The following is a 14,907-nucleotide window of genomic DNA, read 5'->3' as shown; positions in this document are numbered from 1 at the left end:
CGGGGAGCGGCGGCGTCGGCGTCGGGCCGGGCGGCATGGCGGCCGGGGAGCCCCGGGTGTGCGAGACGTCCGGCTGCAGCAGCGAGGCCAAGCTGCAGTGCCCCACCTGCCTCAAGCTGGGCATCCAGGACTCCTACTTCTGCTCCCAGGTCAGGCCGGCCCCCGCCCCTCCCCGTCCCCCCGGGAGCCCCCCCCCCCCCCGCCCCGCGACCCTCCCCGCCCTTCCCCCGCGCCGCGCGCGCCCGCCCCGCCTCGCCTTCCGCCCCGGGCACGCGGGGCCCCGGCGGCCCCAGCGCGCCCCCCTCCCCCCGGTCCCCCCCGCCCCCCCCTCCGCGCCCGCCGGTCACGTGGGCCCGGGAGGGGCCGATCGGGGGGCGGGGCTTCGCCCTGGGGCCGAACCTATCGGGGAGCCAGGCCCGGCAGGGGGCGGGGCTCCGTCGTGCGACTGAGCCTATCAGGGGGCGAGGCCCGCCAGGGGGCGGGGCTCCCCCGAGAGCCCGAGCCTATCAGGGGGCGGGTTTCGTCGGCGGGCGGGGCTTCGCCGGGAGCCCGAGCCTATCAGGGAGCGAGGCCTCCCGGGGGCGGGGCTTCGGTCGGGGGCTGAGCCTATCAGGGGGCGAGGCCTCCTGGGGGGGCGGGGCGGTGCCGAGCCCGTCGCTCTGGGGCGTCAGCGCGCATGCGCGGCCCTCTCTCTCTCTCTCTCTCTCTCTCTCTCTCTCTCTCTCTCTCTCTCTCTCTCTCTCTCTCTCTCTCTCTCTCTCTCTCTCTCTCTCTCTCTCTCTCCTCTCTCTCTCTCTCTCTCTCTCTCTCTCTCCCTCTCTCTCCCTCTCTCTCCCTCTCTCCCCCCCCCCCCCCGCCCGCTATGGATTGAGCGCCTACTGGGTGCGGAGCGCTGTGCTAAGCGCTCGGGCGGCAGAGTGGGGCGGGAGGGCCCGAAATCACAACAATAACAACGATGATCATAAAGATCATGACGATAATGAAACTCTGGGATAATAATAATAATAATAATAATAAATGTCGGTATTCGTTAAGCGCTCACTACGTGCCGAGCACCGTTCTAAGCGCCGGGGTAGACAAAGGGGAATCGGGTCGTCCCCCGTGGGGCTCACGGTCTTCGTCCCCATTTTCCAGAGGAGGGAACCGAGGCGCAGAGAAGCGAAGCGACTCGCCCTCAGTCACCCGGCCGACAAGGGGCGGAGCCGGGATTCGAACTCATGACCTCTGACTCCAAAGCCCAGGCTCTTTCCGCTGAGCCACGACAGATGATAATAATAATAATAATTGTCGGTATTCGTTAAGCGCTCACTACGTGCCGAGCACCGTTCTAAGCGCCGGGGTAGACCCGGGGGAATCGGGTCGTCCCCCGTGGGGCTCACGGTCTTCGTCCCCATTTTCCAGAGGAGGGAACCGAGGCCCAGAGAAGGGAAGCGACTCGCCCTCAGTCACCCGGCCGACAAGGGGCGGAGCCGGGATTCGAACTCATGAGCCCCGACTCCGAAGCCCGTGCCCTCTCCGCTGAGCCACGCTGCTTCTCGTGATGAGAGCGCGTATTCCGCGCCCCCCCCCCCTCCCGGCGCAGGGCTCCGCACCCAGTAAGCGCTCAGTAAATAGCATGGAATGAAAGGATGAGTGAAGGAGCCACTCCCCCGCCCCCCGGCCCCCGGCGGCCTCGACTTCTACAATGGGGATTTTCTTTTTCAGTAATCACGTCGATATCTGCTGGGCGCTTACTAGGCGCCCGGCGCCGTCCTAAGCGCCGGGGGGGATCGGGTCGGCCCACGCGAGGCTCACGGTTCGTCCCCGTTTTGCAGACGAGGTCACCGGGGCCCCGCGAAGCGACTCGCCCACGGTCCCGCCGCCGCCGAGGGGCGGAGCCGGGATTCGAACTCCCGACCCCGGACTCCCAAGCCCGGGCTCTCGCCACTGAGCCGCGCCGCTTCCCGTCGAAGCGCCCCCTCTGCCCTTCTGCCTCGCTCTTCTGCTTTTAAGGGGTCCGTTAAGTGTTGGCTGCGTCCCGGGCACCGTACCGAGCGCCGGCGCCCACGATAATCATCACGTTACCATCGTCGTCGGCCGTAATAAGAACGGCGGTGTTTATCGAGCGTCTGCCGGGTGCCAGGCGCCGGGAGAAGCAGCGGGGCTCGGTGGAAAGAGCACGGGCTTCGGGGTCGGGGGTCACGGGTTCGAATCCCGGCCCCGCCACCCGTCGGCGGCGGGACCGCGGGCGAGTCGCTTCGCTTCTCGGGGCCTCGGTTCCCTCGTCTGTGAAAACGGGGACGGAGACCGTGGGCCCCGCGTGGGACGACCCGATTGCCCCGCGTCCACCCCGGCGCCTAGAACGGCGCTCTGCACGTAGTGAGCGCTTAACGGGTACCGACGTTATCATCACTGTTATCATCCAGGGCGATCGGGCGGTCCCGCGTGGGGCTCCCGCGCCTCCTCCCCATTTCACAGAGGAGGTCACCGAGGCCCAGAGAAGAATAATAATAGTAATTATTAGATCAGAACCCAGGCCCTCCCGCCTGCCGGGCCCGGCTCCTATTTCGCCGGGGCCGTGCCGCTTCTCCGCGGGCCAACCGTTCGTTCGTTCGGTCTGTCGTACTTACCGAGCGCCTCCTGCGTACCGAGCGCTCGGGAAGTCGAACAGCGGGGACCGTCCCTCATCTGTCGCCGACGCGTTCGTCCCGAACGCTCGGCACGGTGCCCGGCACGTAGTAAGCGCTCAGTAGATACTGTCGAATGAACGAAGTCCGACCGGGCAACGGACTTCTGGGCCGCGAGCCCGTCGTCGGGCAGGGACGGTCTCTGCCCGTTGCCCGGTTGGACTTCCCGAGCGCTCGGTCCGGTGCCCCGCACACCGTCGGCGCTCGGTAAACGCGACCGAGCGAATGGATCGAACGGCGTCCCCGTCCCGTCTTCGCCCACGCCCCGCGGATCTTCGATACCCCGGCACCCCGTTACTCCCTCCTGACCCGTCGTCCGTCTTGCCCGCCTCTCCGCCCCGGCGGGTCGTAAACTCCACGGGGGGCAAGGATCGCCTACCCCGGTGCCGGCAGAGACGGCCGGCGGTATCGTGAATGCCGATCCCCGTTTCCCAGACGAGGTGACCGAGGCCCAGAGAAGCGAAGTCGCTATTTGCATTTGTCAAGCGCTTACCGGGTGCAGAGCGCCGGGGTAGACAGGGCGGCCGGGTCGTCCCACGCGAGGCCCGCGGTCGTCATCCCCGTTTTACGGATGAGGTGACCGAGGCGCGGTGAAGTGACCCGCCCGCGGTCCCGCGGCCGACGGGCGGCGGAGCCGGGATTCGAACCCGTGACCTCCGACTCCCAAGCCCGGGCTCTTCGCCGCTTCTCCGATCCGGGGCGGACACCGGCGGGGGGGCGGGGTCGGGCCCGGCCCCCGCGGGGCTCCCCGGCTCCGGCCCCGTTTCGGCGGATGAGGTCGCCGAGGCCCAGAGAGGCGAAGCGACCCGCCCGAGGCCGCCCGGTAGACGGGCGGGATCGGAACCCGTGACCTTCCCACTCCTAGGCCCGGTGCTCTAACCGTCAACGCCACGCCGCTTCTCTAGAGAACTTTCCGGGTCTCAGCCGTACGGTCAGTTAACGATAACAGTAACGTCGGGGATCTGTTAAGCGCTCACTACGTGCCGAGCACCGTTCTGAGCGCCGGGGTGGACACGGGCGGGGGGGGATCGGGTCGTTTTCCAGATGAGGTCACCGAGGCCCAGAGAAGCGAAGCGACCCGCCCGCGGTCGCACAGCCGACAGGCGGCGGGGCCGGGATTCGGACTCGTGGGCCCCGACTCCGAAGCCCGGGCTCTTCCCACTGAGCCGCGCCGCTCCGCCGCGTTAACGCCGTGTCCGCTCGGGGGATTTCTTCCACCCCTCCGGGCGGAAACGGATCGTTTCCTAAGAGAGCGACGGGAGTACGAAGAAGGGCGGGCGGATCCGGGGACGCCCGGATCGGCTAAGGGCTCGGCTGGCTCGGCAGAGGAGGAGGCGCGCCTCCTCCGGGAAGCCTTCCCCGGCCGGGCCCTCGTTTCTTCTCCCCCTTCCGCGTCATCCTCGCGCCTGGATTTCCTCCCCCGATCCCGCCCCCCCGCCCCCCGGCCCCGTTGGCCGTTCCTCGGCCGGCATCGCCACCCGATCGTCGAGACCCGCGGGATCTCTTAAAAAAAAAAATGCTACTGGTCAGATGCCTCCCGCGCGCCGGGGTGGGCGCCGGCCGTCCGGCCTGGACGCGGTCCCCGTCCCGCGTTAATCCCCGGGTGACACACGGGGGGACCGAGGGGGCGGGCGGGCGGGCGGCGGGGCCGGGATGGGAACCCGGCTCCTCCCGACGGCCGGGCCCGGGGGTCTCGCCGCGACGCCGGCGCCCCGCCCCGGGTGAGCGCTCGATAAATCCCCCCGCAGAGGGGCGCGCGGCCTCCCGGCGGGGAGACGCCCGCTTCTTGACCGTTTGCCGTTTCAGGAGTGCTTCAAGGGAAGCTGGGCCACCCACAAGCTGCTCCACAAGAAAGCGAGTAAGTCACGTCACCTTTCCTCCCGCCGTCCCGGTCGGGTTCGGTCGATCGCGGTGTGCGTCGGGCGCTCACCGCGTGCCGAGAGCGCCGCTCTAAGCGCCGGGGGAGGTAGAAGGTCATCGGGCCGTCCCGCGTGGGGCTGGCCGTCCCGGTTCGCGTTTTCCGGACGAGGCAGCCGGGGCCCGGGGCAGTTGCGCGGTCTAGCCCGAGCCCGCGCGGGCGGCGGGTGGCCGAGTCGGGATCGGAGCCCGGGTCCCCCGCCTCCCGAGCCCGTGCTCTCTCCCCCGGGCCGCGCTGCCTCCCCTTCGCCCCCCGGGACCGATTTCTTCTCTGGCCTCTCGGCCCCGGCCCCGCTCGGTCCGGGCCGGCTTGGGAGCCGGGGGTCGTGGGTTCCCGTCCCGCCTCCGCCACTCGCCGGCCGTGGGACTCGGGGCGAGTCACTTCACTTCTCCGGGCCTCGGTTTCCTCGTCTGGAAAACGGGGATGGAGACCGTGAGCCGCCCCCCCCGGGACCGCCCGATCAGCGGAGCCTCCCCGGTCCGCCCTCGCTCGCGCCCCCGGACCTGGGAGTCCCTCCCTCCCCGTACCCGAAGCCCGCCTCCTCCGACGGGCCTTCCCTCGTCGATCCCCGGCGGCCCGGGCGGGCGGCCGTCCTCCCCGGCGCCCGGGTCCCCCCGCCCGCTCGGCCGGGGCTCGCTCGGAAGATGCCGTCCCGCCGGCGCGCCCCGTTCCGAGCGGGAGGCTCCCCGTGGGGCCGTCCGTATCCTCGTCGCCCTATCTGTTCGGCTGATTTTGTTCGACGAGACGGTACGTCGCCCCGATTCTGTTTAGCTGCCACTGTTTCGGCGAGACGCCCTCCCCCTCCACTCTATCTATCGCCATCGTTCTCGTCCGCCCGCGAGCCCGTCGGAGGGCGGGGACCGTCCCTGTCCGTTGCCGACTGGTACCTTCCAAGCGCCCGGTACAGTGCCCCGCGCATAGTAAGCGCCCCGGAAATGCCGTTGGACGAAGGGAGCCCGGCGCTCGCCCCTCCGCCGAGCGCTGCGTCGGTCAGTCGGGCTCCGCCTCCCGATCACCCGCCTTCGCCTCCGGCTTTCGGTTCTCTCTTCCAGAAGATGAGAAGGCCAGGCGGGAAGTCTCCTCTTGGACGGCGGAAGGCGAAATCGACACCGATCCGTGGGCGGGCTACCGGTACACGGGTAAACTGAGGCCGCACTATCCCCTGGTGAGTCGGCGGCGCCGAGGGAACGGGGGAAGCGCCCTTCGGCCGCGGGCGCCGGGGCAGACGGTGCCGGGGCTCGATTCCGCGGCCCCCCCGCGGGATTTTTTCCCGAAGCGCCGCTCCCGTCTCTCGGGCGTCTGGTCCTCGGCACGTCCCCGGGGAGGCGGGGAGGGGGCGGGTGTCGTCGTCGTCCCCCCCGCGTCGGACCGGTGACGACCGACCTCGGGGTCCCGGGAGGTGAAGCGGCTCACCCTTTTCTCTTTCGAATGGCGTCCGCGAGGCGCCGACGGGGGGCCGGGTCCGAGGCGATCCCGTGGGGCTCGCGGCCTCAAATCCCCGTCGTACGGATGAGGGGACGGAGGCACCGAGGAGTAAAGCGACTCGGCCGGGGCGGGGTTAGAACCCGGGCCCCCCCGGAAACGGGTCGCCGACCTCCCCTGCCTCGGTCTCCTCGGGATTTAAGGCCCGCTGCGCCCTCTTTTAAGACGGCGAGCCTCCCGCGGGTCGCGACTGTCCCGCCCCTGCTCCGGCGCGTGCCGCGGCGCTTAGCGGCCGGTAAGCGCCGAACGGGTACGTCTGTTTACCGTCGCATCGCGCTCTCCCGAGCGCCCCGCACGCAGGGAGCGCTCAGTGAACGCGACGGGACGACCGTCGTCGTCAGTGACGGTCACGGAACCAATCGTACCGGCGGACGGCGTGATGGTCTCCGTAAATAAAGCGATCCTTCTAATTCCGACCGTTAAAAGCCACTCTTTCGCTTCACGTCTGACCCCCGGCGATCGTCGCCGCTTGCGGCCTCGCCCAGAGGCGTTCCCGGGGATCGGCCCGCGGCCCCGCCACCCCGGATCCCTCGGCGGAACCGCGAGTGCGTTTACCGGGCGCTTACTCCGTGCGGGGCCCCGTGCTGAGCGGCTGGAGTACGGTCGCCCTCCCGGGCCCCCGACTCGACGGTCCGGGATGGGCCGTCGAACCCCAGGAAGGATCTCACGCCCCGATCCCCGACGTTCCTTTAGCGCGCCGCGGCGGACCCGTCCGCCCGAGGGCGGGCGGGCCGTCCCGCTCGGGACGAACGCAGAGGGGTCGTCGTTCCAGGCGGGGGGGATGGAATCCGGTCCTCAGCGTGTCGCCCGATGTCGCCTCTCGGCGAGCCCGTCGGCGAGGGGCGTTTCCCGGCCGTCGCCTTCTCGAAACCGAAAGGAGGGCGACGGGAGGGGCGTACGGGGGAGTTCGGCGGGGACGGGACTCGTCTCGCTTCCGGAGGATCGGAGCCGCGGCGCTTCGGCCCCGGGATCCGGTCCGGCCACCTCTCGCGGGTTCTTTTTAGATGCCGACGAGGCCGGTGCCAAGTTACATCCAGAGACCGGATTACGCCGACCACCCTCTGGGTAAGGCGGGCTCCGTCCCCCGTCCGGCGACGGCGGCCGCGGGAGGCCGGGGGCTTCCCCGTGGCGGGTCCCGGGTCCCGATCGCCCGGAAACACCGCGGCCGCCGAGAGCCGGCGCTTGTCCTCGGCCGGACCCGCCGCCCCGCCGGGGCCCGCGGAGCTCGCTCGACTGGGGCGGCGGGGACCGGGGGATCCCCTTCGAGGGGCCGGCGCCGGGAGGGGGAGGCGGCCGAGCCCGGCGGGGAGAGAGCCCGGTCCCGGGAGCCGGAGGACGGTGGCGTCGCGTCTCGGGGCCTCCGTTTCCTCGGCTGTAAAATGGGGGTCCGGTACCCGTCGGCCCTCCCTCCGCGGCCCCCGGGTCTGGCCGACCTACCCCGGTGCTCGGGACGGTCCCCGGCCAACGTAGCTTAACAGCCGCCCCGGTTGTAAATCGCGGAGGGGGTCAGCGGAACGCGACCCCGCTGTCTGGGCGGGGGTCGGACGGGGGCGGCCGGAGGCCCGAGAACGGGGTCTCCCTCCAGGGGTGCGGGCGGGGCGACCTCGGACGCGGTCCGTCGCGGTCGGAGGGGCGGGCGTCCCGCGGGATCGGACCCTGAGCCGGTCCCGCGCCCTCCCAGGGATGTCCGAATCCGAGCAGGCCCTCAAAGGCACTTCTCAGATCAAAGTCCTGTCGCCCGAAGACGTCGAAGGAATGAGACTCGTGTGCCGGGTAAGAGAGGACGACGATCTTTTCGTCGTCGCCGTTATCGTCGTCGTCTCCGGTGCGAAGGAAAGACGTCGCGGACCCCTCCCCGTGTTCCGAAAGGGGTGGGTCGGAGACGGGTTTCATTTGCCACCGGCCCTTCGTCCCCACCGAGAGCCCGCCTCCTCCGGGGGGGGCCTTCCCAGCCGGAGCCCCCCTTTCCCCCGGCTCCACCTCCCCTCCCCGACTCCCTCCCTGTGCTCCGCCCCCCTCCCCGCGGCGCTCGTGGACACGCGTACGTCTCGATTCTTCTGTTCTTTTAAATTAGCGACGTGCAGATGTCCGTAATTCTCTTCATCTACACCGATGCCCGGCCGCTTGCTCCGTCCGGTTCTGTGGTCCCGCTCCCCCCGTTCCTAGACCGCGAGCCCGTTGGGTGGGGATGGCCCCCGTGGCCCAATGGGGCCCTCCGAACGCTTGGTACAGCGCTCCGCACGCAGTAGACGCTCAGCGGGGACGGTGGGATGGATGAATCCGGCACTCGTAGGGAGAGGCGTTGAGCGGCGGCGAGTCCCCCGCCGGTCAAGGCCTGCTCGACTTGGGGCAGGCCGGAGATCGCCAGAACGGGATCGATGGTGATCGGGACGATGCAGTGGGCGAAATGTTTTAGGACGGAAAGCGGGGAGTCCCCGGGGCGTTTTCCCTTCAGTCCCGGACCTCCTCCGAGGTGATAAAGTCGGGCCGGGGACCCGACCGGTTCAAGGGCGGGGTTTCCGCCGTACTGCGACGCGCTCGACCGGGAGGGGGGCTCGGCTGCTCAATCCGGACCCGTCACGGAACCGAGTTATCGGAGTCAGCGGTCAGATGACCGGGCCCGGCTCCGAGTAAATCGGGTCACCGGGTAGTTCGGGTTAATCGCGCCTCCGGGCTCCACCCGATCGGATCGAGCGACCCGGCCCGGAGGCCCGCACCCCATCGGGCGCACCCGAGATAGCCCGGCGGGGTTAGGCGGGGGGGGGGGGGGGGCGGAGAGGAAGGTGGACAGACGCGGGACCTCGACCCTTACGCCCCCACGATGTCAAGCCGCCGTTCCGATCGTCAGATCGTTTACGGTAGGCGTTAGGTCCGTTGGTCCGTTCGGTCGTATTTGTTGAGCGCCGACTGTGTGCCGAGCGCCGCGTTAAGCGCTTGGGAGAGTACGACGGTAAAAGACACATTCCCTGCCGGCAGCGAGCCGACAGTCTAAGGGGGTGGGGGGGGGGGGGGGGGGGCCTCGTCCGAGGTCCGAAGCTATATCAGAGACCCCCCCCCCCCCCGTTTGTCCCTCCGGACCCCGCGACGGCCGACATCGAATTCAAACGGGTACGGGGGGAGAGCCCGGATCGAGACGAGGCCACCGACCAGCCCTTCTTACTTCACCGTTATCGGTCGCCGTATTATTTACGGCGTCGGCTGAGCGTCCGCTACGTGCCGGGCGCTGAGCCGAGCCCTGGGTCTTCCACGGCCCCCGTCCCCGCTCCTGACGGTCTTTCCCTCCCCTCCCGTTCCCCTCCCCGCCTCCGCCGCCCCGCCAGCTTGCTCGCGAGGTCTTGGATGTGGCCGCCCTGATGGTGAAGCCCGGCGTCACGACGGAAGAGATAGACCACGCCGTCCACTTGGTAAGCCGGATCCCCTTCGGGGCCGGGGGCCGTCCTCAAGCCCCTCGGCCCGGGACGCGGCGGGGGGAGGCAGACTTCGAGACGGTATCCGTTAAGCGCTTATTACCTGCCCGGCGCCGTCCCGAGCACCGGGGCAGTTAGGGGATTAACGGGGCGGGACGCACGGTCTCGATCCCCGTTTTACGGATGAGGGGACCGAGGCCCGGAGAAGTGGAGCGACTTGCCCGAGGTCACCCGGCGGGCGGGTGGCGGAGGCGGGATTAGAGCCCGGGCCCTCCGGCTCCTCGGGCCCGTCTCGTACGCTCCCCTCCGCGCCCCCCCCCCCCACGGGGTGGACTCTAAAGGCAGCGACCTCGCCGGAAAGACCGTGAGCCTCACCTGGGACGACCCGCTCGCGTCCCGTCGACCCCGGCGCTTAGAACGGCGCCGACGGGTGCCATTAATGAGAAGCGGCGTGGCCTAGCGGAAGGGGCCCGGGCCTGGGAGCCAGAGGACGTGGGTTCCGCTGTCTGCCGGGTGACCCTGGGCAAGTCGCTTCGCGTCTCTGTGCCTCCGTGGCCCCATCTGTAAAACGGGGATTAAAAGCGTGAGGCCCCCCCCCCCCCCCCGTGGGACAACCCCATGACCCCGTATCCCCCCCCCCCCCCCCCCCCCCCCCCCCCCGGCGCTCAGAACGGTCCCGGCACATAGCGGGCGCTTAACGGATACCGTCGTCATCGTCGTCGTGGTGTTCCAGGCTTGCGTCGCCAGGAATTGCTACCCCTCGCCGCTGAATTACTACAATTTCCCCAAATCGTGCTGCACCTCCGTGAACGAAGTGATCTGCCACGGAATTCCCGACCGGAGGCCCTTGCAGGACGGGGATATCGTCAACGGTAGGGCGGGGAGGGGGGGCCGGGCGGGACGGACGCCTGCCGGCCGACGAGGACGGCGTTCCGTCAAGCGCCCGCTGGGGGCCGGGCACCGTGGGGTGGACTCGGGGCGGACACGGACGAGGCGACCGAGGCCCGGGGAAGTCGACGACCCGCCCGGGGTCCCGCGGGAGTCGAGTAGCGTAGCCGGGACGGGAACCCAGGTCCAGCCGACTCCCGGGCCTGTGCTCCGGCCACCGGGCCGCCCCGCTTGTCGTCCGTGCCCGAGGGTATTACGTACTTGCTTTATATTCCCCGCGAGGTCGGGGGGGGGGGTTGTGGAAGGTGCGTTCCCCCGTCGTCACGTGGACGTGCGAGAGATTTCTGGTCCGAGCTCACGGATCCGCATCAGCCGGCGCGCGCGGGATCGACCCCGTGAAGGCCGGCCGGGGCCGGCGGGCGTCCTTAGCCGACGGCGTCCCGAGCGCTGGGGTGGAGACCGGTGAATCAGGCCGGACGCGGCCCCCGCCCCCCCGTGGGGTTCACGGTCTGACCGGTTTCGTCCGGGCCTTTCCGCCCCCTGGTTTCCTGGGTCCCAGGGGACGGACTCTTCTCCCGATCCGATCGGAGTGGTACGGATCCCCGTCCGTAAGGCGGGGCTCAACGGTGAGCCTCACGTGGGGCCACCTGATGAGCCCGTGTCTCCCCCGGCGCCCGGAACGGCGCCCGGCGCGTAGCAGGCGCTTGACGGATACCGACGTGCTCACGTTACGATACGTCGTCGCCGTCCGGTCGTGATCACGGGGCGACGCGCTTAATACGCGCCGAGCACCGGGGTGAACGCCCGGGGTCGCTACCGGGCGGCGGGACGGGGCGCACGGTCTGAGGGGGGCGGAGGGGGAGGGGATCGACGCCCCGCGCCGCGGAGGAGGAGACCGGGGCCCCGTGAGGCGAAGCGACCCGCCCCGGGTCACGCGGCGGAGCCGGGGCGAGGACCCGGGCCTCCTGACTCCCCGGCCCGTCCGCCTCCCCGTCTAGAGGGTGACGACGGGGCCCGTGTTTAAGCGCTCACCGTGTGCCGGGCACCGTACCAAGCGCCGGGGCGGATGCGAGCCCGGGGGGGGGGGGGGGGGGTCGGACGGAGCCCCCGTCCCACGTGGGGCTCCCGGCCCCCACCCCCGTGACCCAGACGAGGTACCCGTGGCCCGGAGAACCGCGGCGACCCGTCCGAGGCCGCCGAGCGGACGGGCGGCGGAGGCGGGATGCGAACCCGTGACCTCCCGCCTCCCCGGCCCGCGCCCCCGCTACGGTCTAGACCGTCACCCCGCCTGTGGGTCGGGAGAGCGTCTACGGACCGGCGCGCGGCACGGCGCCCCGCGCACGGTAGGCGCCGGATAAGTACCGGCGAGGAGGAGGAGGAGGCGGAGGCCCGGGCGCCGTCACGAGCCTCCTCCCCCGCCCGCGCGCCCGGCAGTGGACATCACCGTTTACCGCGACGGCTACCACGGCGACCTGAACGAGACCTTCTACGTCGGGGACGTGGACGAGGGGGCCCGCAGGCTCGTCCAGACGACGTACGAGTGCCTCATGCAGGCCATCGACGCAGGTGAGACCGCTCTCCGCCGGGCGGCGACCCCGGGCGGGGGGGGGGGGGGGCCGCCGGGCCGGGGCGGGGGCTGACCGGCCCGTCCTCCCTCCCCGGGCCCGCAGTGAAGCCCGGCGTCCGATACCGGGAGCTGGGGAACGTCATCCAGAGACACGCCCAGGCCAGCGGCTTCTCGGTGGTGCGCAGCTACTGCGGCCACGGCATCCACAAGCTCTTCCACACGGCCCCCAACGTCCCCCACTACGCCAGTGAGTACCCCGCGGCCCGTCCCCGTCCCCCCCCCCGCCCCCGTCCCCCCCGGTCGGCGAGCGCCGACGGCGTGCGGAGCGCCGCGCCGAGCCCCGGCCGGCAGTTTAGAGCCCTAAGAGAAAGGTGGGGGGGGGGGGGGGGGGGGGCGGCGGCCGACGCAGCGGCGCGGCTCGCCGGGGAGGGCGGGTTCCGATCCCGCCTCCGCCGCCCGCCTGCCGTGGGGCCTCGGGCCGGCCGCGTCGGTCCTCGGGGCCTCGGGTTCCCCGTCCGGAAAACGGGGCCGAAGACCGCGAGCCCCACGAGGGGCGGACCGGCCGTCCGCCCCGGCGCTTAGAACGGCGCCCGGCGCGCTTCGCGCTCGCCGCCGGCGTCTTCGTTCTCACGGGACGAGGGACGGGACGGGGCCGGGGGCCCGCCGGGCCCGCCGGGACGGCTCGGGAGCCCACGCCCCCTCGCTCCCGGGCACTCGGTACGGCGCCCCGCACGCCGGAAGCGCTCGGTACACGCCGTCGGTCGGTCGGTCGGTCGGACGGACGGACGGACGGGTCCCCTCCGGGAGATGGGGGCCGGGCTCGGGCGGGGGCCGGGTGGCCGGCGGCCCGGGCGGCCACTCCGGCTCCCTCGAGGGCTTGGAGGGGCGGCGGCCGCCGGTTCCCGGCCTCGCTTCCGTTTCGGCCCCGGCGGGAGCGGTAATGACGACGACGACGACGACGGTGGCGTCCGTGAAGCGCCGACCGAATGACGGGCGCCGTGCTGACCTCTGCGGCCGATAGCGGACGGTCGGGCCCCGAGGTGCCGAGTCCCCGTGTCGCGGGTGAGGGGACCGAGGCGCAGAGAAGCGGAGCGCCCCTCTGGGTCCGTTGGGGCGCCGCGCCCGGCGCCGGGACGGGGACGGGACGGTCGCGTCGGACCCGGTCCGTGCCACGTGGGGCTCGTAGCCTTAGTCCGCGCTCTCCGGATGAGGCGACCGGGTCCCACACGAGGGGAGCGACTCGCCCCGGGTCCCGCCGCGGCGGGTCGCGGAGCCGGGGTCCCGGCCCGGGCCGCACGCCGGGCCGAGGTTTAGGCAGCGGGCGAGGGGCAGAGCCGGGGTGGGAACCCGGGTCTCCGCCAGGCCTCGCCGCTTCTCCGAAGCGACGGTCCCTCCGTCCGGGGGGGAGCCGGAGGAGGGGGGTCCCGCCCGGAGCGGACCCCCAGGGAGAGCCGGTCGGGGTGGGGGGGGCCGGCCGGGCCCGAGGGGGCGGCCGGAAGAGCCGTCGCCCGTCCTCTCCCCTTCCCGACGGGCCCCTCCGCGCCGGGTCCCGGCGCTCGGGAAGTCGGAGTTCCCGTCGCGTCTGTCTCTGACCTTCTCGCTTCAGAAAACAAAGCGGTCGGCGTGATGAAACCCGGTCACGTGTTTACGGTGGAACCCATGATCTGCGAGGGTGAGTCCGGGCCGCCGGCCGTCCCCACGGCGGGGCGGGGTTTTCCCGCCGTCCCTCGGTCGTCCCCCGGGGCCCCCCGGATCTCCCCCGCGCCCGCCGGGCGGCCGGCGGCGCGGACGGTTTCGCTCGGTAGGGTGCGGAAACGGGACGTCGAGAACGCGCCGGTCGGCTGGAAACCGGGGGCCGAACCTCCCTGGATCCCGGCCCGGAAGCCGCCTCCGAGGGGCCCCGTTAACGGCGCCGTTAGTGATAGTCACCACTGTGATGTAGAAGCGGCGTGGCTCGGTGGAAAGAGCACGGGCCTCGGAGTCGGAGGGTCGTGCGTTCGGGTGCCGGCCCTGCCGCCCGTCGGCCGCGTGACCGCGGGCGAGTCGCTCAACTTCTCTGGGCCTCAGCGACCTCATCCGTAAAATGGGGATTAAGACCGTGAGCCCCACGTGGGACGACCTGATCCCCCCCCCCCCACCCCGGTCTCCCCCGGCGCTCAGAACGGTGCTCTGCACGTAGTAAGCGCTTAACGGACACCAACGTTATTATTATTATCGTCATCACCGTGGCACGGAAGCGCTTACCGCGGGCCGGGCGGTGGCCCGGCTCGCACGGGACCGGGTCGGGGAGGGGCCGGGGGCAGCCTCCCTCCCGCCGAGCCGCGGCCTCCGCCGGGCCCCTGAGCCGCCAGAGGGAGGCGGGGGGGGAGGACGTCCATTCGGGCGTTCTACCCGCGCGCTCGGCAGCGTATCGGGCGGCCGGGAGGGTCCGCCGGGACGGCAGACGGACGCGTTTCCCGCCCACGGCGAGCTCGCGGCCTAGAGGGGGAGAGGGGGGAGGGGAGGACCGGGGGAAGGGAAGGGGAAGGGCGGGCCCGCGGGGGGCCTGGAGGGTCGGTGGGACCCGCTGACGCTCGGCCCCCCGGCTTGGGTTCCCGCCCCCCTCCCCCCGCAGGCGGGTGGCAGGACGAGACGTGGCCGGACGGCTGGACGGCGGTGACGAGGGACGGCCGACGGTCGGCTCAGTTCGAGCACACGCTGCTCGTCACGGACGCCGGCTGCGAAATCCTGACCCGGCGGCCGGACGGCCAACGCCCGCACTTCGTGACCCAGTTTTAGGGGCTCCGCCGGGGGCCGCCCGCCGGCCCCAGGGGGGAGGAGGAGGAGGGCGCGCCCGCGCCAGGGAAGGGGCTCTCAACCCGGGGCTCGTTCTCGTCCGCCGAAGCCGTCCGGGCGGCTCTTCTCGGGCCGGGGCCGCGGAAGCCCGCGAGTAAAAGAGAGTCGCCTTCTCCCGGCTCCCGCTTTCTCCTCAACGCTCAT

General features: G+C 71.6%; 1 protein-coding gene across 2 annotated transcripts; it reads left to right on the top strand.

Moving 5' to 3' along the window:
* METAP1 (methionyl aminopeptidase 1) lies at nt 1-14,883 on the top strand. Of its 2 annotated transcripts, XM_029077034.2 has the most exons (12): nt 1-149; nt 3,532-3,597; nt 4,473-4,524; nt 5,637-5,749; nt 7,071-7,131; nt 7,748-7,839; nt 9,387-9,470; nt 10,207-10,345; nt 11,796-11,927; nt 12,032-12,175; nt 13,535-13,600; nt 14,543-14,883. In XM_029077034.2, exons 1-12 carry the CDS (start codon nt 36-38, stop codon nt 14,704-14,706), a joined length of 1,227 nt encoding a protein of 408 aa, XP_028932867.1. In that variant the 5' UTR covers nt 1-35; the 3' UTR covers nt 14,707-14,883. The 2 variants fall into 2 exon arrangements, with proteins under 2 accessions (XP_028932867.1, XP_028932868.1); XM_029077035.2 differs by lacking the exon at nt 3,532-3,597 and having other exon boundaries at nt 2-149.
* The last annotated feature ends 24 nt before the right edge of the window (nt 14,884-14,907 follow it).

This window comes from Ornithorhynchus anatinus, chromosome 12, assembly GCF_004115215.2.
Source record: "Ornithorhynchus anatinus isolate Pmale09 chromosome 12, mOrnAna1.pri.v4, whole genome shotgun sequence".
NCBI lineage: Eukaryota > Metazoa > Chordata > Mammalia > Monotremata > Ornithorhynchidae > Ornithorhynchus > Ornithorhynchus anatinus.
Note: the sequence above shows the minus strand (reverse complement) of the source record. Positions and strands in the feature narration are given on the sequence as shown.

Excerpts from the sequence above, each read along its gene's own strand:
- METAP1 (XM_029077034.2), top strand. The coding sequence starts at position 36 with ATGGCGGCCGGGGAGCCCCGGGTGTGCGAGACGTCCGGCTGCAGCAGC. Across the intron at positions 3,598-4,472 it reads TTCCGGGTCTCAGCCGTACG|GAGTGCTTCAAGGGAAGCTG; the intron begins GTCAGTTAACGA and ends TTGCCGTTTCAG. Across the intron at positions 4,525-5,636 it reads GCTGCTCCACAAGAAAGCGA|AAGATGAGAAGGCCAGGCGG; the intron begins GTAAGTCACGTC and ends TCTCTCTTCCAG.